A 27,982-nucleotide genomic window follows, 5' to 3' on the forward strand; every position below is an offset into this window, starting at 1 on the left:
GGCACACTGGGAAAGGGACAACAGTGTTGTAGTTACATAGTACATTCACTTCTGATAATTCGTCAAACTGGACAGTAATGATTTGTGCACTTTTTTGTATGTGCTCCATGGTGCCTTCCTGCAACAGCTGTCAGAGGATTAGAAAAGGGAATTAAGGATGATGTTCATTCTTGACTCTATGGATTTTGTAAGCTAAAAACTGATCTTATTTAAATTCATTTCTTACAGTGAGATTTCTGCAATATTGAGGACATGTCACATATGTTGAAAAGGGATCTGTTCACCATTCTTGAAAGCCACATTCTCTGTGTGTGGCTATAGCTGCCTTTGTAGTATACCGAAGTGACATCTCACATATTGTGGTGGCTGGGGAAGGACTGCCTCTTGATAAATGGTTTCTAAAAATATGTTTTGAACAGCATCTTGCAAAACCCCTTTTATCATAACAAGAACATTTCTGTTTAGTGGCAGTCAAAATAATTGATTTTTTCCTTCTTTGAATTCAGTCGTGTCAATAAAATCCTTGATGCAAGGGCAATTGGAATGAAAGTATTTGAAGACTATGCAACAACTTGGTATTGGATTCTCATGTAAGTGCAAATGTTGGTGTTTCTTCTCCAGCCCCATTTTATCCTTGTTTTTATTTTATCACTTTTGTCAAACTCCCCATTCAGGGCGTCTAGGTGGCTCAGCTTGTTAAGCATCTGCCTTCAGCTCAGGTCATGATCCCAGAGCCCTGGGATCAAGCCCCACATCCAGCTGTCTGCTCAGTGGGGAGGCTGCTTCTCCCTCTACCCTTCCCCTCCGCTCCTGATCTCTCTGTCTGTCTCTCAAATCTTTAAATAAATCTTCAAAAAAGAAATTCCCCATTCATATTTGTGAATAAAAGTTTGACTCAGTTCCTGCCATTTTCTTTTTCAGATAGGCTGAAAATGAGGCAAAGATATTTGCAAATATACCCAGTGTTACAAAAGTTATAAGAATGAAAATTTTAACTTTATTCACTAAATTTCCAATAAAAGTACTTATATAAATATACTTGAAGTCATGCGGGGACAATATCTGTAGTATGTTTGCTTGTTACTGTTATGTTACAGTGAATGCAGTTTTATTTCTCTGGGTCTGTTTTCTCATTTGTACTTCCCTTGACCTCCAAAGGATCACTCTTATTTTTTAACACATCCTTTTTACATAATGTTTGTTATCGTCATCACCAAAGGTCACTGTAGTTATGAAGAGCTGAAAAATATATATGAAAGGAGGAGGAGATTAAGAATTTTTAGACATAAGATTTGCATTCCTGAAAGGTATGGGAAAATGCAATCACTCTACTGGAGCAGGTGTCTGATATATTTAAGGCTATTGTTACTCTCTGGCTCTTATATCACCTTCTTATGCTGTAAAAGCATCTATGGTTCCCTAGTGATCGAAGAGCAAAGAGAAGACTCCTTCAGATAGTTATAAGGCCCTTTACAGCCTAGTCCAACTAGTTTCCCAGATTCATCTCCACCCATGTTACTTGATTAACTCTATAAACACATGAAATAACACACCCATTCTTAGACTGTCAAGTCCCCTGTTTTTGCACATTCTGTTCTCTTTCCTAGCACATCCTTCCTGCGTCCTGGGCAACTCTGTCAAATTATTTAAAATCATCTTTTGTGTAAATTGTGAAGTCTTTCTTGACTTCTCCAGATATAATTACATTTCCCCTTCTGTGTTCCTCCTACCCACATGCATGCACACGCATGCACACACACACACCCCTATACATACACACATGCCTATCATCCAAATAGCACCTAGAATTGTATGTTATTTACCTGGCTCTCGAATAAACTATGAATTCTTTATGTAACTATGTCTGACTCATTTCTATTTTTCTACCTCCCAGTTTGGTCCTTGAAACATAGATGCATAGAAAATGTGGGTTCAAGGAACAGTTATAAAACCATGAGGGGAACAAAAGAGATATAATATATATAATATGTAATACTTAATAAAGTCAAAATTGTTTTGTGTGTAAAATAGTAGTGATTAGTTTGTAGAGCTGTAAAACTAGCTAGTGTTTTTTTGAGATTTTACTCATTTCGATGCTTTGTCTTAAACACAATAATTATTTTCAGTGTGTATCAGTATTTCAGGATCTCTCCATAGCAGAGATTGTAGTCTACACTTGACAGTGGTTAAACTTGTTCCCCTATTGTCAAACTCAAATATCATTAGATAATTTGCATATCTCTTCTTTATTTTAGCTTTTTAACTACTATCTGAAAAAGTATACATTATGATAGACCTTTCTATTTACCTCACTCCCAACATACACTGAAACCCTCTCCACCGAGGCACAGCTCACACCACTAGAACATAAATACTCCTTATCTTTGACTCTTCTGGTTCTCCATCTATCTCACAAATATAAAGCCAAAGACTAATATGCTGTGCTTTAGTTTATTCAGTTACAATTTTATGCAGGAATTAAAAACACAGAGAATAAACAGCTATATTTCTTTTCTTCCCCCTGACCTTTTTGCTTATTCCTCTGGGACTATGCCATAGAATAATCTTTCAACCATATTAAATATTTAAGCATTAAAGTATCTGTGATTTTAATAGGGAATGCCTTCTGGAGTTGAAAGCATAGGCTTTGCAAGGATTGTGACCTGAGAAATTACTTTAATACAATGCTGTCATCTATTCAGTGACAGTATTTATTAAGATTTTTTTTTAAAGACTTTATTTATTTATTTGACAGAGAGAGATCACAAGTAGACGGAGAGGCAGGCAGAGAGAGAGAGAGAGGGAAGCAGGCTTCTTGCTGAGCAGAGAGCCCGATGTGGGACTCGATCCCAGGACCCTGAGATCATGACCTGAGCCGAAGGCAGCGGCTTAACCCACTGAGCCACCCAGGCGCCCTTAAGATTTTTTTTTTAAAGATAATACTTGGAGGCCATAAACTCAGTAAATTTACCAGGTAATGTTTCTGTTTGGAAACCTACAAAGAGTATCAGAGGTATCAGTTCTTAATGGAAACATCATCCAAATTTCTAATCTTAATGAATTCTGTTTAATGAAATTACCTAGAAGAATTCAATATGGATTTAACCTGGATATATGGGCTGGGGGTGGGGGGTGGGGAAGTATCTCTGGTATTTCAAACTCCAGGATAAAATTAAAACCAAAAACATAGTCATGCTGCTGATTGCTTGATAAAGTCATATGGCCCAGGAGATACAGAAGCTGTTATCATAGCTCCATAATATGGCCCACAGATCACCAGGGACCTGAAATAGATGTCTGGTGATGTCAAACATCACAAATTATTAAAAATAATTAGACTGTAATAATGACTACAAAGCCATGGATTCAGGAACTGTGTGGGCAATTATTTTTCTTTTCTGCCCTAAGACTGCTTTCTTACTTCTAGATAGTTCTGATGTATAACGTTTCCTTCTGTTATTATCATGGATATGTTTTATAATTTGTCACTTAGTGAGACGTGTGGAGGGCAAAAAAAAATACAGCATGACAACTGTGGCAGATAGGCCAAAACTGTAGGTGGAAGGAATTGTGTTTTTCTTTGAACAGTGGTTGCTACTGGACTTCCATTTACCAAGGTACACAAATTTTGACTCAGGTGTGACGTTCCCGACGATCCTACTCTTTCATATGAAAGTCTTAATAGGAACTATTGTTTGTACTTTTTAATATTATAAATATTTCCATAGCCAGCTAAAATAGAATAATCTGAGATTATTCTGAATAGAAATGTTGTCTTGCTGTTAACTTTATGTTATGATCAACACACTTGACCCCTGTGTGTTTTATGCTTTTTCCTCTAGTGGCCTGACTATTGCCATGCTCCTCAGTTGGATGTTTGTGATACTCCTGAGGTTCATAGCTGGATTCCTTTTCTGGGTCTTCATGGTGGGTGTGATTGGAATTATAGGTTACGGTAGGTATCGCCCTTCTTAAAAATCACATAGTGATTTTTAAGGACTATTCAAAATAGTCCTTTTCTTTCCAGTTGCCATTATCAATTACCAGAAAGCATTTAACTTGCAGTAAGTTTAATTATTTACTACTCACCCCAACGTATTAAATTGAGAAAAATTATTTAATTTTGCATATATTATTCCTATAACTTTTATCTTCTTTATTTTGAAAAAAAGTGCTATTAAAATGTTCTACATGTTTTCCTTACTGACCTTTGGTCCCATGCCTTATGGTTATTAAGATGGAGATAAAAATAACACATTTAGGTTAATGAAAAACATTTCAGAAAACTTATTTTATTCCTTTAACTTTTTTGTTTGATCAAAGGCTAGGTCTGTGTAGTTACAGAAGTGTGATCTCTTTTTCTCTTTCAATTTACTAATTTTAATCCAGGTACTGTCACACTTTCTAATAGCTGGCCAGTACTCCATAATGAGGCACCACCCTCTAGAGGCAGGTATTCTGAATTACACTCTCGGTGGAGAATTTGTATCAAGTTTGAAATCTAACCAATCACCCAGTCCCTTCAAAAGCAGTACAGGTACAGTGTGAACACCAAAAAAGGAACTGAAGTTTTTTCCAAGGAGCAGAGTAGCATTTATGGCAGCTTCTTTCAGAGTGCTAATAAACATATGGGGCCAATATATGAATGTTGGTGAGGTTTCTATTCAGGAGTAATTTCCCCTGCAGTACCATTTGGATTGACAATGCCCTCTTATGGTAGCAGACACCAAAAAGAGAAATTTCCTATTATTGTCACCTGAAGAAGAGCTTTACACATATCAATATAAGAATGATATTGAATCCCCAGGTTGTATAGTTAGCCTAGTTCTAATCCCAGCTCCATAACGGATAACTGAGGAACTTTGGAAATGCTTCCTAATGATTATAAGACCCAGTTTTCTTACCCATAACAGCACAGTAATGGTACATATCTCCGGGGCGCCTGGGTGGCTCAGTGGGTTAAGCCGCTGCCTTCAGCTCAGGTCATGATCTCAGGGTCCTGGGATCGAGTCCCGCATCGGGCTCTCTGCTCGGCAGGGAGCCTGCTTCCCTCTCTCTCTCTCTCTCTGCCTGCCTCTCTACCTACTTGTGATCTCTGTCTGTCAAATAAATAAATAAATAAAATCTAAAAAAAAAAAATGGTACATATCTCCATCTCACGAGGTTGTGAGGATTAACTGAGACAATGAATATAAAGCTCTCAGAACAATATCTGAAAAACAATAAACTCTCAGTATGTATGTATTGGTTTATTGTTACTATCCTCCTTGTTATCCTCAAAAGGTTTCTAGACAGCTTCAGGTCTCCTCAGGGTTTCCTTATCTGCTCCCTCTGTGCAGCTACATGTGAAAAGGTTGGGTCAGTCTGGTGGAGGAATGTAAGAACTGCTACCCCTTAATCAAAGACTCCCAAGAAACCTTTTTGTATAAAAGTCTTTTGTGTATGTTTCTGCTCGGCGCTCAAAATAAACTCTGCCCTTTACTACTATATAGCCTCGGCATGTGATTCAGTCACTCTTATTGTCATCAGGATGGGAAAGACAGTAAAGTCTGGTATTGATTTCAGTGACTTGTCATGGGGGAGCAAGAAAAATCTGAGATTGGCTATAGTTCAGGTTTGACAGTGGCAAGAAGGAGAGAGAGTGCCAATATATCAAAAATATGGGAGAAACAACCAATTTCAGCTCCCTGTTGACTCCCTAGGTAGTTCTAACTCAGCAGTTAATGGTGTGGCAAGTCAGCTTAAAGCCGATCATTGGGTGGGGAAATGTCCCGTTAGACTGAGAAGGGAACACTGTGTGACTCACCTTTGCTACTACCTGGGACAACTGATTTTCTCTGTATCTTGGGTAACCAATCATTTCCTACTAACAGCACCCTATTTCCTAGGGCAAACAACATATGAAAAAGCCAGACTATTTGTGGGCAAGTGCCCTTGAACATCAGTGGAACAATTCTTATTGACCAGAGCAAGTTAAGATTTATACAGGAGAGGTCATAGAACAGTGGGGTTACAGACATGGATTTGGAGTTTGAAAAGGCACAGATTCATTGCACATGAACTGTGTGAACCTCTGCAAGTACATGGTCTAATTAGTAGTTTCTTCAACTATACAATAGGATTCTGTGAATATTTCTTAAAATAATGTACATAAAGCCCTTTGAAAGAGGCTTAGTACATGCTAATTGTTCAGTAGAAAGTCTCAGTTGTAGCTGTTAACACAGGAATGGTTGTTGACTTTTCTTGAATGTTTGTCTGCATCTATTGAGATTATCATATGATTTTTGTCTTTCATTTCATTAATGTGGTATATCACATTTATTTATTTATGGATGCTGAACCATCCTTGCATCTCTGGGATAAATCCCATGATGTATGACATTTTTAATGTACTGTTGAATTCAGTTTGCTAATATGTTGTTCAGGATTTGTACATCTATATTCAATAGAAATTTGTACATCTATTTTCAATAGAAATATCAATGAAATATTTGTTCATCAGGGGTATTGGCCGGTAGTTCTCTTTTCTTGTGGTTTCCTTGTCTGATTTTTCTATCAGGGTAATGTTGGCCTTGAAAAATGAGTTTGGAAATATTCCCTCCACTTTTGTTTTTTGGAAGAGCTTGAGGAGGTTGGTATTAAATCTTCTTTGAATTTTGGTAGACTTCACCAGTGAAGCTATCTGGTCCCTGCCTTTTGTTTGTTGGGAGACTTTTGATTACCAACTCAATTTTCTTAGTAGTAATTGGTCTGTTATGTATTCAATTTTATCATGATTCAGCCTTGGTAGGCTGTATCTTTCTAGGAATTCATCCATCTCAGTTGTTGAATTTGTTGGCATATAATTGTTCTTAGTACAGTTGAACTTTGAATATCATGGATTTGAACTGCATGTGTCCACATATATGCAGATTTTTTTATAAACTCAGTACTGTAAATGAATTTTCTTTTCCTTATGATTTTCCTAATAATGTTTTCTTTTCTGTAGCTTACTTTATTATGAGAATACATAATACATATAGCATACTAAGTGTTAGGGGTTAATGTTAATCAGCTGCTTGTGGTATCAGTCAGCCTTCTGGTCAATAGTTGGCTATTAATAGTTAAGATTTTGGGGAGTCAAAATTTACATATGGGTTTTTGACTGCATTGGGGTAGGTACCCCTAACCCTCTTGTTGTTTAAGGATTGACTGGAGTCTCTTATGATCCTTTGTATTTCTGTATCAGTTGTAACCTCTTCTCTTTTCTGATTTTGAGTGCTCTCTTTCTTGGTGAGTCTAGCTAAACACTTGTCCATTTTTCTCATCTTTTCAAAGAACCATCTCTTAGTCTCATTGATCTTTTGTATTGTCTTTTTAGTCTCTGTCTTATTTATTTCTACTCTAATCTTTGTTCTTTCCTTCCTTCTAACTTTGGCTTTCATTTGTTCTTTTCTTTATACCTCAAGGGAGGTATAACGTTAGGTTATTTGAGACTTTTCTTGTTTCTTGAGGTAAAGCTGTGCCCTTATGAACTTCCCTCTTGAACTACTTTTACCGTGTACCACAGATTTTGGTATATTTCTATTTTCATTTGTCTCAAGGTATTATTTTCCTTTTGATTTCTTCTTTAATCTATTGGTTGTTTGGTAATATGTTGTTTAATCTCTACATATTTGTGAATTTTTCAGTTTTCACATGTAATTTCTGGTTTCATACCAGTGTGGTCAAAGAAGATACTCAATATAATTTCTATTCTCTTAAATTTATTAAGACTTGTTTTGTGGCCTAACATATGATCCGCCCTTAAAAAGACTTTATGTGCACTTGAGAAGAATGTGTATTCTGTTGTTTTTGTTGGGATATTCTATATACATCTGTTAAGTCCACCTGGTCTAATGTGTTGTTTAAAGGCTGATATTTCCTTACTGATTTTCTGTGTGGGTGGTCTATCCATTTATAATCCCATTTACAGTTGCATCAGAAGAATAAAATAACTAGGAATAAATTTAACAAAGGAGGTGAAAGTCCTATGTATTGAAAACTATAAGACATTAATAAAAAAAGATTGGAGAAGACACAAAAAATGGAAAGATATTCTATGCTCATGGATTGGGAGAATAAATATTGTTAAAATCTGCATACTACCCAAAGGATCTACAGACTCAGTGCAATCCCTATCAAAATTCAAATTGTACTTTTAAAATAAGTGGGGCAATAAATAAATAAATAAATAAATAAAATAAGTGGGGCAGATAGTCCTAAAATTTATATGGAACCATAAAAAACAAAGTGAAACAGAAAAAACACAAAACCAAAAAACCAAAGCAATCTTGAGAAAGGAGAAAAAAAACTGGAGGTATCATATGCCCTGATTTCAAACTATATTACAAAGCTATAGTAATTAAAACAGTATGATATTGGCATAAAAACAGACACGTACATCAATGGAACAGCATAGAGAGCCCCAAAATAAACCTACTCATGTATCATTTTATGACAAAGGAGCCAAGATATACAATGGAAAGGACATTCTCTTCAATAAATTGTGTTGGAGGGGCACCTGGGTGGCTCAGTGGGTTAAGCCTCTGCCTTCGGCTCAGGTCATGATCTTAGGGTCCTGGGATCGAGCCCCGCGTCAGCCTCTCTGCTTAGTGGGGAGCCTGCTTCCTCCTCTCTCTCTCTGCCTGCCTCTCTGCCTACTTGTGATCTCTGTCAAATAAATAAATAAATAAATAAAAATTTAAAAAAATAAATAAATTATGTTGGAAAAACTGGACAGGCACACACAAAAGAATAAAACTGGACCACTATCTTACAGCATACACAAAAATTAACTCAAAATGGATTAAATACTTGAATAGAAGTGCAGTAAGCTCCTTGATACAGGTCTTGACAATGATTTTTTTGAATCTGACCTAAAAATCACAAGCAATAAAAACAAAGATAAATAAGTAGAACTATGTAATCTACAAAGCTTCTGAACAGCAAAGAAATCCCTCAACCAAATGAAAAGACAAACTATTGGATAGAGAAATAATTTGCAAATCAGATACCTGATAAGGAGCTAATATAAAGAATTCATACAACTTAGGAGCAAAAAAGGTAAAGTTAAAAAAATCAAACAACCCAACTTAAAAAAAAAAAAAACAACAGACAAAGACCCCATCAAAAAGTTATACACTGTGAAGAGTTTTGATCAAGAAATGATGCTGTACTTTGTCAAATGCCTTTTCAGCATCTATCGAGAGTATCATATGATTCTTGTTCTTTCTTTTATTGATGTATTGTATCACATTGATTGATTTGCAGATGTTGCACCAACCTTGCAGCCCAGGAACAAATCCCACTTGGTCATGGTGTATAATCCTTTTAATGTGCTGTTGGATCCTATTGGCTAGTATTTTGGTGAGAATTTTTGCATCTGTGTTCATCAAGAATATTGGTCTGTAATTCTCCTTTTTGATGGGGTCTTTGTCTGCTTTGGGGATCAAAGTAATGCTGGCCTTATAAAATGAGTTGGGAAGTTTTCCTTCCATTTCTATTTTTTGGAACAATTTCAGTAGATTAGGTATTAATTCTTCTTTAAATGTTTGGTAGAATTCCCCTGGGAAGCCGTCTGGCCTTGGGCTCTTGTTTGTTGGGAGAGTTTTGAGGACTGCTTCAATCTACTTACTGGTTATGGTCTGTTCAGGTTTTCTATGTCTTCCTGGTTCAGTTTTGGTAGTTTATATGTCTCTAGGAATGCATCCATTTCTTCCAGATTGTCAAATTTGCTGGTGTATAGTTGCTCATAATATGTTCTTGTAATTGTTTGTATTTCTTTGGTGTTGGTTGTGATCTCTTCTCTTTCATTCATGATTTTATTTATTTGGGTCCTTTCTCTTTTCTTTTTGACAAGTCCGCCCTGGGGATTATCAATCTTATTAATTCTTTCAAAGAACCAGCTTCTAGTTTCGTTGATTTGTTCTACTGTTCTTTTGGTTTCTATTTCATTGATTTCTGCTCTGATCTTTTTTTTTTTTTTAGATTTTTTATTTATTTGACAGAGAGAGAGAGAGACATCACAAGTAGGCAGAGAGGCAGGCAGAGAGAGAGAGGGGAGGAAGCAGGCTTCCTGCAGAGCAGAGAGCCCGACGTGGGGCTCGATCCCAGGACCCTGGGATCACGACCTGAGCCGAAGGCAGAGGCCTTAACCCACTGAGCCACCCAGGCGCCCCTCTGCTCTGATCTTTATCATTTCTCTTCTCCTGCTGGGTTTAGGCTTTCTTTGCTGTTCTTTCTCCAGCTCCTTTAGGTGTAGGGTTAGGTTGTGTACTTGAGACCTTTCTTGTTTCTTGAGAAAGACTTGTATTCCTGTATACTTTCCTTTCAGGACTGCTTTTGCAGTGTCCCAAAGATTTTAAACAGTTGTGCTTTCATTTTCATTTGTTTCCATGAATTTTTAAAATTCTTCTTTAATTTGCTGGTGACCCATTCATTCTTTAGTAGGATGCTCTTTAGCTTCCACATATTTGAGTTCTTTCCAACTTTCCCCTTGTGGTTGAGGTCTAGTTTCAAAGCATTGAGGTCTGAAAATATGCAGGGAATGATCCCAGTTTTTGGTACCAGTTGAGACCTGATTTGTGACCCAGGATGTGATCTATTCTGGAGAATGTTCCATGTGTACTAGAGAAGAATATGTGTTCTGTTGGTTTGGGATGGAATGTCCTGAATATATCTGTTATGTCCATCTGGTCCAGTGTGTCACTTAAAGCCTTTATTTCCTTTTAATATTTTGCTTAAGTGATCTGTCCATTTCAGTGAGGGGAGTGTTAAAGTCCCCTGCTATTACTGTATTATTGTTGATGTGTTTCTTTGATTTTATTATTTATTTATTTACTTATTTAAAAAAATATTTTATTTATTTATTTGACAGAGATCGCAAGTAGGCAGAGAGGCAGGCAGAGACAGAGAGGAAGGGAAGCAGGCTCCCTGCTGAGCAGAGAGCCTGATGCGGGGCTTGATCCCAGAACCCTGGGATCATGACCTGAGCCGAAGGCAGAGGCATTAACCCACTGAGCCACCCAGGCGCCCCTGATTTTATTATTAATTGGTTTATATAATTGACTGCTCCCATGTTAGGGGCATAGATATTTAAAATTGTTAGATCTTCTTATTGGACAGACCCTTTAAGTATGATATAGTGTCCTTCCTCATCTCTTATTACAGTCTTTGGCATAAAATCCAATTTACCTGATATAAGGATTGCCACCGCAGCTTTCTTTTGATGTCCATTAGCATGGTAAGTTGTTTTCCATCCCCTCACTTTAAATCTGGAGATGTCTTTGGGTCTAAAATGAGTTTCTTGTAGATAGCATATTAATAGGTTTGGGTTTTTATCCATTCTAATACCCTGTGTCTTTTGATTGGGGCATTTAGCCCATTTACATTCAGTGTAACAATCGAAAGATATGAATTTAGTGCCATTGTATTGTCTGTAAGGTAACTGTTTATATTTTCTCTGTTCCTTTCTGGTCCGTTACTTTTCGTCTCTCTCTTTGCTTGGAGGACCTCTTTCAATATTTCCTGTAGGGCTGATTTGGTGTTTGCAAGTTTTTTCAGTCTTTGTTTGTCCTGGAAGCTTTTTATCTCTCCTTCTATTTTCTATTTTCAGTGATAGCCCAGCTGGATGTAGTATTCCTGGCAGCATATTTTTCTCATTTAGTACTCTGAATATTTCATGCCAGTCCTTTCTAGCCTGCCAGGTCTCTGTAGATAGGTCTGCTGCCAATCTAATATTTCTACCATTGTATGTTACAGACCTCTTATCCCAAGCTGCTTTCAGAATCTTCTCTTTGTCAATGAGACTTAGATGAAAGGGTGTGGACTTATTTTTATTGATTTTGGAGGGCATTCTATGTGCCTCCTGGATTTTGATGCTTGCTCTCTTCACCATATTAGGGAAATTCTCTGCTATAATTTGTTCCAATATACCTTCTGCCCCTCTCTCCCTTCTTCTTCTGGGATCCCAATTATTCTAATATTGTTTTGTCTTATGGTATCACTTATCTCTCAAATTCTCCCCCCATGGTTCAGTAGTTATTTCTCTTTTTCTTAGCTTCTTTATTCTCCATCATTTGGTCTTCTGTATCACTAATTCTCTCTTCTGCCTCATTTATCCTAGCAGTAGCATTTATCCATTTGTTATTGCACCTCATTAATAGCTTTTTAATTTCAACTTGGTTAGATTTTAGTTAATTTCTCCAGAAAGGGATGTTATTTCTCCAGAAAGGGATTATCTAGTATCTGTCATGCATTTTTCAAGCCCAGCAAGCACCTTGATAATCATCACATGTAACTCTAGATCTGACATCTTACTAATGTCCATATTGATGGGGTCCCGAGCTGTTGGTACTGCCTCTTGTTCTTTTTTTTTTTTTTTTTTTTTTGAGGTGAATTTTTCTGCCTCGTCATTTTATCCAGATAAGAATAGATGAATTAAAGAGCAAAATACTAAAAGGGTAGCAATGACCCCAGAAAAATATACACTAACCAAATCGGAAGAGACCTGAAACCTTTGGGGGGGGGGGAAGAAAGGTGAAAAAATATATATGTATGTGTGTATATACATACATACACACACACACACACACACACACACACACACACACACACACGTATATATATTAGATTGGTGAATAGAACAGAGCCACACACATGATTTTGGTCTATTAGAAGAAACTGCCTCCCAAAATTTTAAAGAAAGAAAAACTTACATATATACAAAAATAAGGGTAAGCACAATGAAGGGATGGAATATGACTGTAAAGGTGAAACTTTAAAAAGATTCTCAAAAAGGAATTGAAAAGAGGTTGGTTGAAAAAAAGAAAAAAAAAAAGAGGAAAGCATTTGATCGGGCCAGAGACTAGAACAAAGCCATACATTAGATTTAGGGTATATTTTGAGCTGTTAGAGGAAACTATCTCCCAAAACTTTAAAGAAAGAAAAACCTATATGTATTCAAAAAACAAGGCTAAATACAATAAAGGGATTGAATATGACTATAACAATGAAAATTTTAAAAGATTTTTAAAAAGGTATTGATAAGATAAAGTAGTTTAAAAATAGGAAAGAAGAATAATTTTAAAAAATAGAATTAAAAAAGTTTTAGAAATTTAGCTTTGAAAAAACTAAAGAATCATGGGGAAAAATTCCAAGTGAATTTTAAAATGAATTCTATGTGTTGCATTCCCCTAGCTCTGGAGTTCTGCAGTTCTCATTGATTTGTGAACTTGGTCTTTGCTGGATGTTCTTGCTGATCTTCTGGGGTAGGGGCCTGTTGCAGTGATTCTCAAATATCTTTGCCTGTGGCAGAATTGCACCACCCTTGCCAGGAGCCAGGCTAAGTAATCTGCTTGGGTTCACTCTTGGGAGCTTTTATTCCCTGAACACTTTCAGAATAGCTTTAGAGGACAGGAATGAAAATGGCCTCCCATCTCCGGCCCCAGAGCAGCCAAGAGCTCAGGGCCTCACAGTTCAGTGTACCCTCAGAGAAAATCAGTCAGTTACTCCTGTCCCCCTGGTCTCTGACTGCACTCCATGCTCACCTGGCCTGTGACTGAGGACTTTGACTGAGCATTTTGTATCTCTGGTGCATGGCCCACTTTGGAGTCTCCAAACCCAGCAGATTCCTGCAGCATGCTCCTGCACTGCTCTCCCGGAGGAAGGAGGGTGCCTCCCCAGATCTGCCATTTGTGGTGTCCCTGCTTGAAGAGCAGTGGCCCTACTATTCCTCAGATTACGGTTTATGGTAACCCCAAGCTGAGAGCCTACATCTTGGCTCTGTCTGCAGCCAGCTTCCCTGCTCTGATACCTGCGACTTTCAGACACCCCTGGTCTTTTTGTGACCCCCACAGGTCCTGAGAGCATACTGTCCCATCCCCTGCTTAGCCTCTGAAACAACATCCCTCAGTGTAGCAGACTTGTAAAAGTTCTGATTTTGTGCTCTGCTGCTCTACCACTTGCCAGGAGCTGGCCCCTCCTCCTTTGGTCTATCATCTTATATGTCACCTTGGATTCACTTCTCTGCACAGCCTACCTTCCAGAAAGTGGTCACTTTTGTGTTCCTAGAATTGCTGCTCTTCTTCTCTTCAATCTCCTGTTGAGTTTGTAGGTGTTCAGAATGGTTTGGTAACTATCCAGCTGAACCCCTGGGATCTGATGATATTAGGTCTCCTACTCCTCTGCCATCTTGCTCCTCCCTCCAAAAATATTTTTTTGAACTCTAAAGTATTTTTTCAACTTAATGATTTTTACAAATTTGCTTCTTAAATTGACTGTATATCTATGTGCTTCAAATTTCAAAAGGTATAAATTCTATACAGTGAAATATCCTTCTTGTTCTATTCCTTGGTTGGTAAGTTTCCTTCCCTAGAGGTAAAAAAATACACTGCTGTGTATCCTTCCAGAGATACTTTATGTGTATATAAGAAAACATATATAAAGATTATTCTTATTATGTGAATTATAGCATGTTTTTATGTCATTTTGTACCTTGCTTTTTTCACTTATCAAAATAACTTAGTGATCATTGAATATCAGTATACTTTCTCTTATTTATATGAAAAGCTAGTATTCTACTGTACACATATACCATAATTTATTTAGCCAGTCCCTGTTGATGGACATTGAGGTTGTTTCTAGTCAAAAGGACATTTAAAGCCAGAAGTCACCATAGTCAGCCAGGTAAATACTGATAACATTTATTTTGGATATAGAATATACAGTTAGAATATTAGAGCCATATAAAACGTTTACTTTGTAAATATGAATCTTGCCTTTGTAGAAATGACCAGCTATTCGATTTCATGTAGATATGTATAAGTGTGTAGCTTACATTTCAGGAAATGGAATTTTATATTAGTCTGTTTTTCTTTTCTTTTCAAGGAATATGGTACTGTTACCAGGAATATAGCAATCTTCAGGGACGGCCAAATTCTCACTTAACTATATATGACATCGGGATTCAGACTGATATAAGCATGTACTTCCAACTGAAACAAACTTGGTTCGCATTTAGTGAGTGGATTTTAAAAAAACTAATTTTGTTAAAGTAATAATAATGAAAGAGAATCTTTGTCTAAAGGAAATCTTGGGTTGGTGTAACCTGTTAGATACACTTATCATAATGTCATTAAAGTAAATGTGTCTGTAATCTTTATAGCTAGAGTAAATGGCAAAGTCATTGAGGGGAATTTATTATATCATCTAAGAAAATAGTACTTTACAATGATGTCATGCTATTTGCTTTCACCTTAGAATGGTTTGGATGTGGATATTTATAGCCTTTAACTCGATACCCAAGAAAGGTGTTTTAAAAGGAAAAAAATGTTTGATTTCTTAAACTTGTGTTAAAAACAGAAAAAGACCAATTTTTTTTCATAAGACTTTTAAACTATTACAGGAATTGAAATAATGAGTAATAAATTTATATTTTTGAAGTGTTTATTCAAACTATTGAATTAGTTAAGGGTAATATTAACAAAAATTTTAAAGCAAGATGATTTCAGAGATAGCTTTAATTTATTTATATTTATATTTACATTTATTTATATAGCTTTAATTTGTTCCTAAAATGGTTCTGTTATAATATTCCTCCAATTTCATGTTCTTTAATCAAGATTTAAAATAATCTCTAATTACATGTTGCTTTAAAAAAGAATTCTTCATACTGTTTAAGTTAGAGAGCCAAACAAGGCACTTCAAGGAGGCCTGGTAAGAAGCCCAGAGATTGCCTCAGAGATGACCAGTATTTTGATGGGGGGCATCCCGGGTCCACGTATGGGTCTCATCTCCATAAATGTGAAAACTTGGTTTTGCCACTTCCCCCAGAAGTCTTTAGGCTTTCAAGGACAGGCTCCTGTTATGTAACTAGTGTGCCACTTTAGTTGTTTCTATACTAGGATAACTTCCTGACCAGAATGCAGACCTAGTCCATCTAGGACACTGCTTTCCTGGAATCAAGGCATGTGAGGAACAAAATTAATAATGAGTAGCCTTTTTAGCAAAGGTTTTTGCTTCAAGAGATTTTATTCTATAGGTTCTTGGCAAGCTTGATGACCTAGCCTTGCACAGAAGCCCCCCACCGGATTCCTTTTGTCTGCCACATTGAGTTTTTCTCTTTCCCTTGGGCAGTGTTGGATCAAAATGCCACATCCTTGTTCCTTGGCTTCCCACTTCAGTTCATGCGCAGATTAGTTCCTTTATTTAACAATTTTTTTCAAGTATGTTGCAGAAAGATTATTTCACTTGTAGCCATTTCTTTTTAATTATAAAGAGCAGGCGTCTTGGGACTCATATCCTCACCATTTTCCCTGAATTTGAGCGATTCCATACATTCTCAGCAATTCACTTGCAATTATCTGTCATGTCGAGAGATGATGAATCTCATCCATTATGTATTGAAACCTCTAGTTTTATTCTCAGGTGGCTCTTAATTACAGGTTCTGTGGTCATTCCACTGTTGTTTCTTAAGGGCTTTCAACACAAAAATTATTGACATGATGAGAATCTGCCATTGGAGGAGTTAAGAGATGTCCTTTGAAGAAAATATAGAGTTTGCTTTTATTTTTAAGTCTGCAATACCAGTCTTTCCTCAAATTAGTCTCCACTTTCACAATCCATTCACTGGACATTAATTGATTACTTACTCTGTGATTGGACAAAATTCTAGGTATCAGAGAGAAGGGCATAATGTAAAATTATACTCTTTGATGGAAACGCTGAAAATAAGCAGAATTATACATATAAAAACTATCATTTTTATGAGTCTCAGATGTGTTAGGAGATGGTTCTCTTCTCATTTCTGCTATGAGTTTTCCCAGTCTCCTCTTCAGAAGAGTTAGAGTTATACCAGCTTTTCTACAGGGTCTCAGAAAATAGATTTCAAACACAAGGAAGAGATATAATACATAAATTCAAAAGACAATAAAATTTCTCTAATTGTTTTGATATGCAATTTTGTATAAGCTTCATATGCAATGTTGTTCATCAATGCAATTTCAGAATATAAAATGATTCTGGGTATATCTTGTATTCTCGGGTTTGTCTGAAGATAATGATTTTAGCTTAATATGGCCATACCCCATAATTTTGGACTCAGTTTATTTTTTAAGAGAATCAAATATGCATGACAACATACATAATTTAACTAAAAGAAGACATGTGTTTGGTGATATCAGAATCTTAGTGGTGTAACAACTCAATGAAATAATGATTGCCTGTCACTCAAAGTGCTAAGACATGAGCAGAATAACTGTCTAGCAAAGGATGTAATACAACAGATTCTTTTGCAGGTGGGACTTTAAATTTCCATTAAGTTTCCTCTATAATTTCAGATTCTATGATTAGCAGTGCTCTATTTCCTTAATTTTAAGATCCAGACTTTTCACTTTTCAACATTATCTGAAGTCAGGATGCATCTTATAATCAATGAAAAGATGAAAAATGAAAAATAAAATCCTTTCCTGAAAAGTTACTACTTAATTAAAGATGTGTCTTAAAATTGAGGAAATATAGTGATTATGACCATTTGGCTTAAAGTAAAAAGAAACTAATTGAGGGTAGCCAAAAAGAAAAGAAAATTGGAACAAGCTGGGGGCAAGGGATTGGTAGAATATGGAAGTGGCTCATCGAAGTAAAAAAAACCAGAAAAACAGTTGGACTTTCAAGTGTACTTGGATCCAGCAAACAGAAAGCCAAAAGAACTCAAGATTGCCTCTCTACTGTGTTTCTTTAACACACATGCAGTTTATTCTTTCTTTGCAAATTCACTTATTTCACATAAAGGTGACACTGTTCATTAAGTTTGTATAACTCGAAGTTCAAGAGGTCCATAACCTTCAGTTCAAAACTGAAGTAGATTCCCTTAGTTCTAATCCTGAGACTTTTATTAGAGACTTTTATTGGGTTTACATCCTGATTCCTTCAATGGTAGCCATGATGGGTGGAGTCACAAAATAAAAATGCAGCAGCCAAGAGCCTGCCTTGTCAGTCAGCAAGGTCAATTAATGAAGAGGCATTGTGAACGGGGTGGGCAATTCAAAAAGTTTCTCCTGTAATGACTCTCTTATTCAACGAAATGAAAGTGAAAACATCTGAAATAGAGCTGCCTATAGCAGTCCTTCCTTCTCTCATTTCTACAAATGGTGTGAAATATTTCTATAGATGAAATGAAGCCTGAGCAGTTGTGTTGCTCAAACTCTAGCTAGATATTTTAATCTAGATTTCTTGGAGGTTTTGAAAGTGAATTTCTAAGATTAGCATTTTGGGAGACATAGCACTGCTTAAATTAGAGTGTCAGAATTGGGAGAAAAAGTCATGAAACTCAGTCCTGAATTTTGCAGAGAAGTTTGTTTTTTGGGTTGATTTGAATCACACACTAATTTTTTTATTTCCTGTTTAAAGTGATAATACTCTGCCTTCTTGAAGTGTTTATCATCCTCATGCTGATCTTCCTCAGGGAACGAATCTGCATCTCCATTGCCCTGCTGAAGGAAGGGAGCAAGTAAGGCCCTGATGGAGAAACTCACATAACTTTTATAAGTCATTCAAATCAGTCACTGCCTATTGTGTAGATGCCCCCAGATGACTTCCCCTTTAAGACTTGTTGAAGAAATCTGCTTTCCATTCAAGAAGACTGAAGTTCAGACTTTGCCACTTATTAGAAAGGTCATTCTAACAAATCCTTCAGTATCTCCACACCTCAATTATCATAGGATGAACTAAGGCTCAAACCTGTGTAGTGTAGGTATTAGCACTTTTTGAACACATTAGAATAACGTGTGAAAGTATGATAAAGTGCTATATAAAGGTAACTTCTATTATATATTGTATTATTCCCCTGCTGAATCATATGTTAATATTGATGATTGAGGTCATTTGCCATCAATCACCATAATTCTATGAAGTTAATTATGTGCTATTACCATTTCTATATGAATGACAAAATTTGCTTATAGAGGGAATAGTTGATCCTAGGAGCACCAGACTATACATTTTGTATCTACAGCTCTTAATTCAGAACACTTTATACCTGGAGCCTTTTTTGTTAAAAAATGCTGTAAAATAAACACCAAAATTCATGCTGGAAGATAATGATCCCTACAGGTTCTAAACTATTCCAAAGGTCACTTGACGGCAATACTTTAAACCTTTGAATAATGCATGGAAGAAACAAAAAGCATTACTATCAAGCCAACAGACCATGCATTCTATTTAGAATGATGAAAACCTAAATTATTAATAACCAAAGCCAAAATTATTTTAAATAGTCTGTAAGGATTATTTTAACAAAATTGTCATCTGTAATTGTAATAGTGCCACTTGAATCCAATGGTTTAAATAGTTAATAAGCAGTTTAAATTCTCTCTCCTTTTCATAACTGAAACCCTATCATTAGCCCCTGAAAACTCTGATTTGCTGAGTTTATTTTTTAAATAAAATGATACTGTACAATTCACTGTAACTTGCCCCATTGTTACCTGTGTATGGTGTGTGTGTGTGTGTGTGTGTGTGTGTGTGTGTGTGTGAAAGGGCCAATACAACTGTGACAAGTTAATAATTTTTTTCAAGGGAAAGTAAGAGCTGGAATAAATTGGTGTGAGAATACAGGGTAAACATAGAGATGCTCAGTTTCACTTAATAGCAAAATCTGGAAAAAGGAGGGAACTTAGCTCAAATAGTGAGGTGAACAAGGTAATGGATGCAACAGGCATCTAAACTATGCCAGTGCATTACATTAGAACTGGAAATAGTTCCTTCATAGTTCTTGGTGGTTATATAAAACAGTATTGGGCTTCCAGTGTCATATGCTAAAAAGACCATTCAAAAGTAGGAACAGGGGAACTAGGATGGTGAACATTTCAGACACCACAACTTATGAGGAAATATTAAAGGAATGATTATATTGGAGTATAAAAGAATTCGGAGTTCCTTGAAAGGGAGCTATATGGAAAAGTGATAATTTCTTCTCTAAAAGGTAGTGGATATGAGTAACAGGCTAGCAGATAAGGAAGAACTTTCTAATATTTTAGTTGTTGTTAAGCGCTGTCATACAAAAGTAAGTTTTTATCACTCCATATGGTCACCAAAAACTAATAAACATATTTAAAAGATAGTACAGTCCCTTCTATTCTTCCTAAATTAGGAAGGGATTCTCACATTTGATCAGATGATCTCAGGGTCTTCTCCAATTTTGAGAGTCTAAGAATCTTAACAAAAGGAAGAACTATGATTATAATATATCAAATCTTTATGAGTCATACAGAAATAACTAAAGAAGAGAAGATTTAGGGTATCAAATCTTTGAGTCATACAGAATCTTGGGGGAAGTTTGGGGAACTTTTGACAGGAATCAAATATGAACAATAAAAAAGGCTTCTAATTACTAAAAACAAATAATATTTAAGTAAAATTTAAAAGCCAATCAAAAAATTTAAAAATGTTTAAGAAAATGCCAGAATGATGAGCAAAAAAGAGTCAATGGTTATTACCATCATTCTTAAATGGATTTAGTTTAAAGCTTATTTCTAGTTTTAACAGGTAAAGATTTAATTGAGAAATTATATCTCTGAATCATTTTTAACTTCAACTATTTTGCTTTATTTCAGAGCCATTGGATACCTCCCTACTACGTTAATTTATCCAGTTTTAACTTTCATTTTCCTCTCTATCTGTATTGCCTACTGGGCAGTGACAGCAATGTATCCTTTGGTAACTGACATTTTTAAACCTCACGTCCACACTACTATTCACACTACTACTATTGTTTCCAGTGCTTTCCATCCTAGGAAGACTAGGAACATCATAAAGGTTTTTCATTTGTCTGTTTTTTCACTAAGCTCTAAAAAAATCTTTGTCTACTTATTGAATTTCCCTCCCCGCCAGATAGATCATGCAGTAGATTTTGTTTTGGCTTCACATATGGTGGTGGTTCTTGGCAATAACCTAAGGAAATTCCTTCGTATTTGACTATGAGGGGGCCACCCAGTGTAGCTGACTCATGTTATATTATTCCAGGTCTGAAAAAAATGTATGAATTATTAAAAGATTAGAAGTTTTTTGAAGTTAATCTCTCAGCAGACTTTTGAGTTTTTTGCATTATTTTCTTGTCCATCTACTTTCCTTCTACCAGCAAATAGTTTTTCCTAAATAGGTTAACCCAGTTACTTGGCTACATCGGGGGTACCTATATACAAAGTCATATCCCCAGAAAGGACATGTAAACATGAAAATACAACCTGTGACCCAGAGGTAAGTCAAAGAAACTCTCTCTCTTTTACTTACTTCAGTATAGCGCTCTACTACATTTCACCTAGTGGTTGTAAAAACAATGCAGAAATAGAGAACTTAATGGGAATCACTGTTAAGAAGGGCAGGGTGTATCAGGTGTTAGCAGGAGAGCACTGAAATGATAGGCAGAATAGAGGAAAAGCACTATTATTTCCTGAGCCCATGGAAGAGGCAGGAATGATTAACAACAACATTAATAAATGTAAAATTTTAGTGGGTGCACAGTGGTAAACATATGACAGAAAATGAAATACTTTACAGTGCTCATTAAGGAATAATATAAAATGATGGGATAGAAAATAGGAATAACAGAGGTGTCTGGGTGGCTCTGTCATTAAACATCTGCCTTTGGCTCAGGTCATGATTTCAGGGTCTTGGGATTGAGTCTCTTGTTGGGCTCCCTGCCCAGCGGGGAGTCTGCTTCTCCCTTTCCCTCTGCCTATCCCCCCACTTGTGCTCCTGCTGTTTCTTGTGCTCACTCAGTCTCACATCTTAAAAAGCAACTATATATTCAAAAAAAGAAAATAGGACTAACAGTGGAAGTTAATGGGAAAAGAATAGGACAGGCAATTGAGGGTTACGAAAGAAGAGAAGGCAGGGAAGGTGTTATTTTGGAATGGCATTTCATACTATCTTATCTGTATTTTTTTTTTTTCTGTGTACAGATTTTTAATACAACTGAAATTGCCAAAGCTTGCCCTGGGGCTCAGTGTAACTTTGCTTTCTATGGTGGAAAGAGCCTGTACCATCAATATGTCCCTACCTTCCAGATTTTCAATCTATTTGTCTTTCTCTGGCTTATAAACTTTGTCATTGCACTGGGTCAGTGTGCCCTTGCTGGTGCCTTTGCTTCTTATTACTGGGCCTTGAAAAAACCTGATGACATCCCACCATATCCACTTTTTACTGCATTTGGGCGAGCCATACGGTAAGTTCCACATTCAATCCTACATCTATCATCCCAGTTGTTTAGTGTGCTTAAAATTCAGTCTTATGCTTATATAATTCAAGTGGCAAAATACAAATGAGGTCAAAGTTATGATTTAAGATTCATGGATGTCCATTGCTTATGTCTGGTTTTATAGCCATAGTTTTATAATCCCTACCCAGGCCAACATCCTTCTAAAAGCCATAAGTTGCTGAAGACAAATAGTAGGGGAGGGCACCAAAATAAAATATAAGAATTAACTGGGCTCTATCTCTCCATTGCTTAGCCCAGACATTGTATTTTATGATGATAGGCTATTGGTATCATTATAGACGTGTATCATTTAAAATCCTCTAAGGAGACCTTTATCAACCTGAATAAGAAAGTGTGATAAACACTTTCTTATCTTTCTGTGGATCCTTTTTACCTATTAAAATTATTTAGCATCCTATTAGTTAGTAATGAAGATATTTTAACTTTGATTCTCATTTTATCTTTGCTCAGATATCACACAGGATCCCTAGCATTTGGATCCTTAATTCTTGCATTAGTTCAAATGTTTAAATTCATCCTAGAATACTTGGACCGCCGTCTGAAAGGTAAGACTCTAGAATTCATCTTTTCTCAGACTTCCTGACTTTTGTAAAAATAATGGTTTGGGGCAAGGAGTTAGGGGAAATATTATGACTACAAGTTGGACTAGGGAATAAGGATGGAATTGATCAGATTGGGGATATGTTTGGAAGGAAAAGCCAACAGGACTTGCTGAGAGATAGGATATGGGACAGGAGAGGATGTGAAGAGAAGCAGGGTAAAGAAAAAAGACAAAAAGTGTGTGATGCCATTTATGAAGATGTAGAAACCAGGAGAAGCCAATTTCAAAGAAGAGATGAAAAACAGTGTTTGGGGCATGTTGATATTGAGAAGCTTGGTGGAGGTGTCAGGTAGTTTTAAGTCTGAAGCTCAGGATGAGTCAGGCTTAAAATATAAATATGGGTGTCATCAACATAAATCCTTACACATAACACATATAGTTTACAAACTCTACTTTGAGTGCACTTTGTTTTATTATTAATTGCCAAAACAGTCTTCAAACATAGCTAAGTTGGACATTCCCTGTTACATGATTTTAAAAATTAATATCAAACTACAGTAATCAAACAGTGTGGTGCTAGCATAAGGACAGACGCATAGAACTGGAATAGAATAGAAACCCAAAAATTAACCCTCATACATAATAAGGCCAATCAATGGGGAAAGGACAGTTTTCTCAACTGACATTACTAGAAAAATGGATATCTACCTGCAAAAGAATAAGGTTGGACCCTTACACAATATACAAAAGTTAATTCAAAAAATGGATCAGAGACTTAAAAGCTAAAAATAGAAGTAAAACTCTTAGAAGAAAGCATAGGAGGACATCTTTAGGACGTTGGATTTGATGAAGATCTCTTAGCACAGGTAATTGAAAAAACAGACTTTATATACATGCACAAAGTTTGTGTACCAAAGGACACTATTAAGAAAATGAAAAGACAACCCATAAAATAGGAAAAAATACTTGCAAGTCATTTACCAGATAAACAACTAATATTCAGAATATATAAAGAGCTTCCACGGTGGCAAGATGATGGAAGAACAGGGGACCTTATTTCATCTGGTCCCTTGACATTAGCTGGATATCTGTCAAACCATTCTGAACACCCATGAATTCATCCTGAGATGTAAGAAAAATATATCTGGAACTCTACGAGTAGAAAAGCAACTTTATTTTGCAAGGTAGGAGATATGGAGACGTCAACCTGCAGGGAGATATTGGAAGATAAATGGAGGGAGGGGAGCCTCCATAAGCCAGCTACTTGAAAATGATACAGCCCCAGAAGACAAAATTGGAAACCTTAGAAATCTGCTCCAGTGAGCAGATTTCGTGTCTGAAAGGGGCTCAGGGGATGAAAAGAGCAGAATTCTAGGTGCGTCATTATGGTCTCAGGATCCCAGGAGTCACAGAATGAATGGGGTGTCTGAACTGGTAGAGTGCCCAAGCAGTGGAGTGGGGAAACTGGTGATAGCACAGGAGGGGACTTTCAGCCCAGGTCACCATAAACTGCAAGCCAAGCTGGTTGGGTGACCACTCTGCCTGAGCACCCTGAAAAGAACTGGAAGATGTGGCCATTTGCCTTACCCCAGAAGGGGCCAAAAGGTTACACACTTGACTGAACAACAGCTCTCAAGGTGGCAGCCTGGAAAGGACAGTACGGTGACACCCAGCAGTCCCCTGGGAGCAGTGGAGCAGGGTATGCACATGAGCCCGCAACTACTCTCAGTCCCTGGGCACACAAAAGGCAGCGACACAGGCCACTTGGGTACCTGCCAGGAGGATTACAGTGGGCATGCACTGCAAGAGACTGTGAGATGGGCACACACAAAAGTGAAGACTATTTGTCCTAGAGGGTTTATTGAAGGGGGGGACTACAGTCTTTCAGCTCTGGGGCTGGGGATCTGGGCACATCTAAAGAGGTGCAGAAAGCCTCTAGGGAACAAAAGCCACACAGAGGACCAGCTTACACTGAGCCCACCCCCCCTGGCAAAGGGCCATGCAAATCCAACCAGGCAAAGGGCCATGCAAATCCAACCACGCAAATCCAACCAGGCAAAGCTGCATAGCAGGCCCCACCCTAGGAGGTAATCTGGAAGAACAGGTACAAACTAGGTTACGGGTCCCACAAGACTGTAAAATTCCAGAGCCAGGGGAAAATAGTATATTGAGCACGAGGTTCATTGTCATGATTTGGTTATCTTTCAGTCTAAAATTTTCCATTTCTTTTTTTTTTTTAACTTTTCCCCATTTCAATTAGTTTCTTATTTTACCAACTTTTTAATTTATTTTTAAGATTTTATTTATTTAACAGAGAGAGACACAGTGAGAGAGGGAACACAAGCAGGGAGAGTGGGAGAGGGAGAAGCAGGTTTCCCGTCAAGCAGGGAGCCCAATGTGCGGCTCGATCCCCAGGATCATGACCCGAGCCAAAGGCAGATGCTTAACAACCGAGCCACGCCACCCAGGCACCCTCCCAACTTATGTTTTCAAGTCACTTTTTAACTTTTTTTTTTTTACATATATGTTTAATAGATATATGCTTCATTTAATCCTTATCTTCACTCTATTCAATTTTATTTTTGTATATAAATAAGTTCTGCTTCCTTTACAATTTTGAGAGGTAGTGTCTTCTAACACACAGCAATTATAAAGTTAATAGGCTATGGGTGCCTGGGTGCTCAGTGGGTTAAGCCTCTGCCATCAGCTCAGGTCATGATCTCAGGGTCCTGGGATTGAGCCCCACATCCGGCTTTCTGCTCAGTGGGGAGCCTGCTTCTCCCTCTCTCTCTGCCTGCCTCTCTGCCTACTTGTGATCTCTCTCTCTCTCTGTCAAATAAATAAAATCTTTTAAAAAATCAAGTTAATAGGCTAAAAAAAAAAAAGCTTAAAAGACAATAGTCTCTAAGTGCAAAATGAGATCTAATCAGGCCTAATTTAAAAGTTCTATAACTGAGATGCAGTCTAAATTGGATGTTCTAACAGCTAGGGTGAATGAGGCCAGAAGAGAGAATAAGTGATCTGGAAGACAGGCTGATAGAAAGGAAGGAAATAGAGGAAAAGAAAGACAACTCAGAGCCCATGAGGAAAGGCTTCAAGAATTTTTTTTTTGTTTTGTTTTTGTTTTTGTTTTTAAATATTTTATTTATTTGACAGAGAGATCACAAGTAGGCAGAGAGGCAGGCAGAGAGAGAGAGAGGGAAGCAGGCTCCCTGCCAAGCAGAGAGCCCAATGTGGGGCTCGATCCCAGGATCCTGGGATCATGACCTGAGCCAAAGGCAGAGGCTTTAACCCACTGAGCTACCCAGGTGCCCCAGGCTTCAAGAATTTTTTTTTTTAAAGATTTTATTCATTTCATTTGACAGACAGAGATCACAAGTAGGCAGAGAGGCAGGCAGAGAGAGAGAGGAGGAAGCAGGCTCCCCGCCGAGCAGAGAGCCCGATGCGGGGCTCGATCCCAGGACCCCGGGATCATGACCTGAGCTGAAAGCAGAGGCTTTAACCAACTGAGCCACCCAGGCGCCCCCCCAGGCTTCAAGAATTTAATGATGCTTTGAAATGAACAAATGTCAGAACTATTGGTGTGCCTGTGGGGAAAGAGAGAGAGAGGGCCAGAAGGTATTTAGCAAATTGCAAAGTTTAGAAAAAAAGAGAGACCACCTTGAGAAAAAGGAGTTCCTTGCCTACAGAGGGAGGAACATCAGATTAACATCAGACCTATCCACAGAAGGAGCTGGCATGATATATTCAGGGTACGAAATGAGAAGAACATGCAGCCAAGAATTCTTTTTCCAGCAAGGCTGTCATTCAGAATGGAAAGGGACATAGAGAGCTTCCAGGGTAGGTGGAAACTGAAAGAATATGTGACCACCAAGCTAGCCCTACAAGAAATATTTAGGGAAATCCTGTAAGAGAAGAGAGATCCCAAGAATAACATAGACCAGAAAGAAACAGAGATAATCTACCCAGAAATAGGACCTTTACAGGCAATACAATGGCATTAAAGTCATATTTTTCAGTTGTTACTCTAAATGCAGATGGGTTAAATGCTCCAATCAAAAAATACAGGGTATCAGACTGGATAAAAAAGCAAGACCCAGCTATATGCTGTCTATAAGAGACTCATTTTAGACCTAAAGACACCTCCAGTCTGAAACTGAGGGGCTGGAGAGCCATTTACCATGCTAGTGGTCCTCAAAAGAAAGTTGGGGTAGCAATCCTTATAATGAGACAAATTAGATTTTAAACCAAAGACTGTAATAAGAGATGAAGAGGGACCTTATATCATACTTAAAGGGTCTACCCAACAAGATCTTACAGTTATAAATATTTATGCCCCCAACATGGGAGTAGCCAATTATATAAACCAATTAATAACCAAAGAAAAGAAACACATTGATAATAATATATTAATAATAGGGAATTTGTACACCCCACTCACAGTGATGGTCAGATCATCTAATCAGAAGATCAACAAAGAAACGGGCTTTGAATGACACACTAGGCCAGATGGACTTCACAGATATATAGGGAACATTCCATCCTAAAACAACAGAATACTCATTATTCTCAATAGAACTTTCTCTAGAACAGATCACATACTAGGTCATTAAATAAGTCTCAACTGATACCAAAAGACTGAGATTTTCCCCTGCATATTTTCTGACCATAGTGCTTTGAAACTTGAACTCAATCACAAGAGGAAATTTGGAAGGAACTCAAACATTTGGAGGTTAGAGAACATCCTGCTAAAGCATGAAGGGTCAACCAGGAAATTAAAGAAGAACTTAAATGATTCCATGAATCATTTGAAACCAGTGAAATGAAATGAAACCAGTGAAAATGAAAACACATCGTATCAAAACCTATGGGATACTGCAAAGGCAGTCCTAGGAAGAGAGTACATAACCATCCAAACCTCTCTCAAAAAAATAAAAAAATACCAAAGATACAAGCTAACCTTACACTCAAAAGACCTAGAGAAAGAACAGCAAATAAATCCTAAACCAATAGAAGAGAAATAATAAAGATTAGAGCAGAAAACAATAAAATAGAAACCAGGAAATCAGTAGAACTGATTAACAAAACTAGAAGCTGGTTCTTTGAAAGAATTAAAAGATCATTAAGCTTCTGGCCAGATTTATCCA

The 27,982-nt window shown here is 37.1% G+C and overlaps 1 protein-coding gene across 5 annotated transcripts in view; it reads left to right on the plus strand.

Moving 5' to 3' along the window:
- SLC44A5 (solute carrier family 44 member 5) overlaps positions 1 to 27,982 on the plus strand; it is a 405,375-nt gene that overhangs the window by 346,795 nt on the left and 30,598 nt on the right. For all 5 annotated transcript variants that reach the window (XM_047728191.1, XM_047728193.1, XM_047728192.1 and 2 more), the window contains 8 exons: positions 507 to 590; positions 3,843 to 3,955; positions 14,908 to 15,039; positions 18,427 to 18,526; positions 20,631 to 20,723; positions 21,186 to 21,273; positions 21,978 to 22,240; positions 22,745 to 22,839. In XM_047728191.1, coding sequence (XP_047584147.1) covers positions 507 to 590; positions 3,843 to 3,955; positions 14,908 to 15,039; positions 18,427 to 18,526; positions 20,631 to 20,723; positions 21,186 to 21,273; positions 21,978 to 22,240; positions 22,745 to 22,839 — 968 coding nt within the window. The remainder of the gene's footprint in view (positions 1 to 506; positions 591 to 3,842; positions 3,956 to 14,907; positions 15,040 to 18,426; positions 18,527 to 20,630; positions 20,724 to 21,185; positions 21,274 to 21,977; positions 22,241 to 22,744; positions 22,840 to 27,982) is intronic.

Source organism: Lutra lutra, chromosome 4, assembly GCF_902655055.1.
Source record: "Lutra lutra chromosome 4, mLutLut1.2, whole genome shotgun sequence".
In the NCBI taxonomy this organism is placed as follows: domain Eukaryota; kingdom Metazoa; phylum Chordata; class Mammalia; order Carnivora; family Mustelidae; genus Lutra; species Lutra lutra.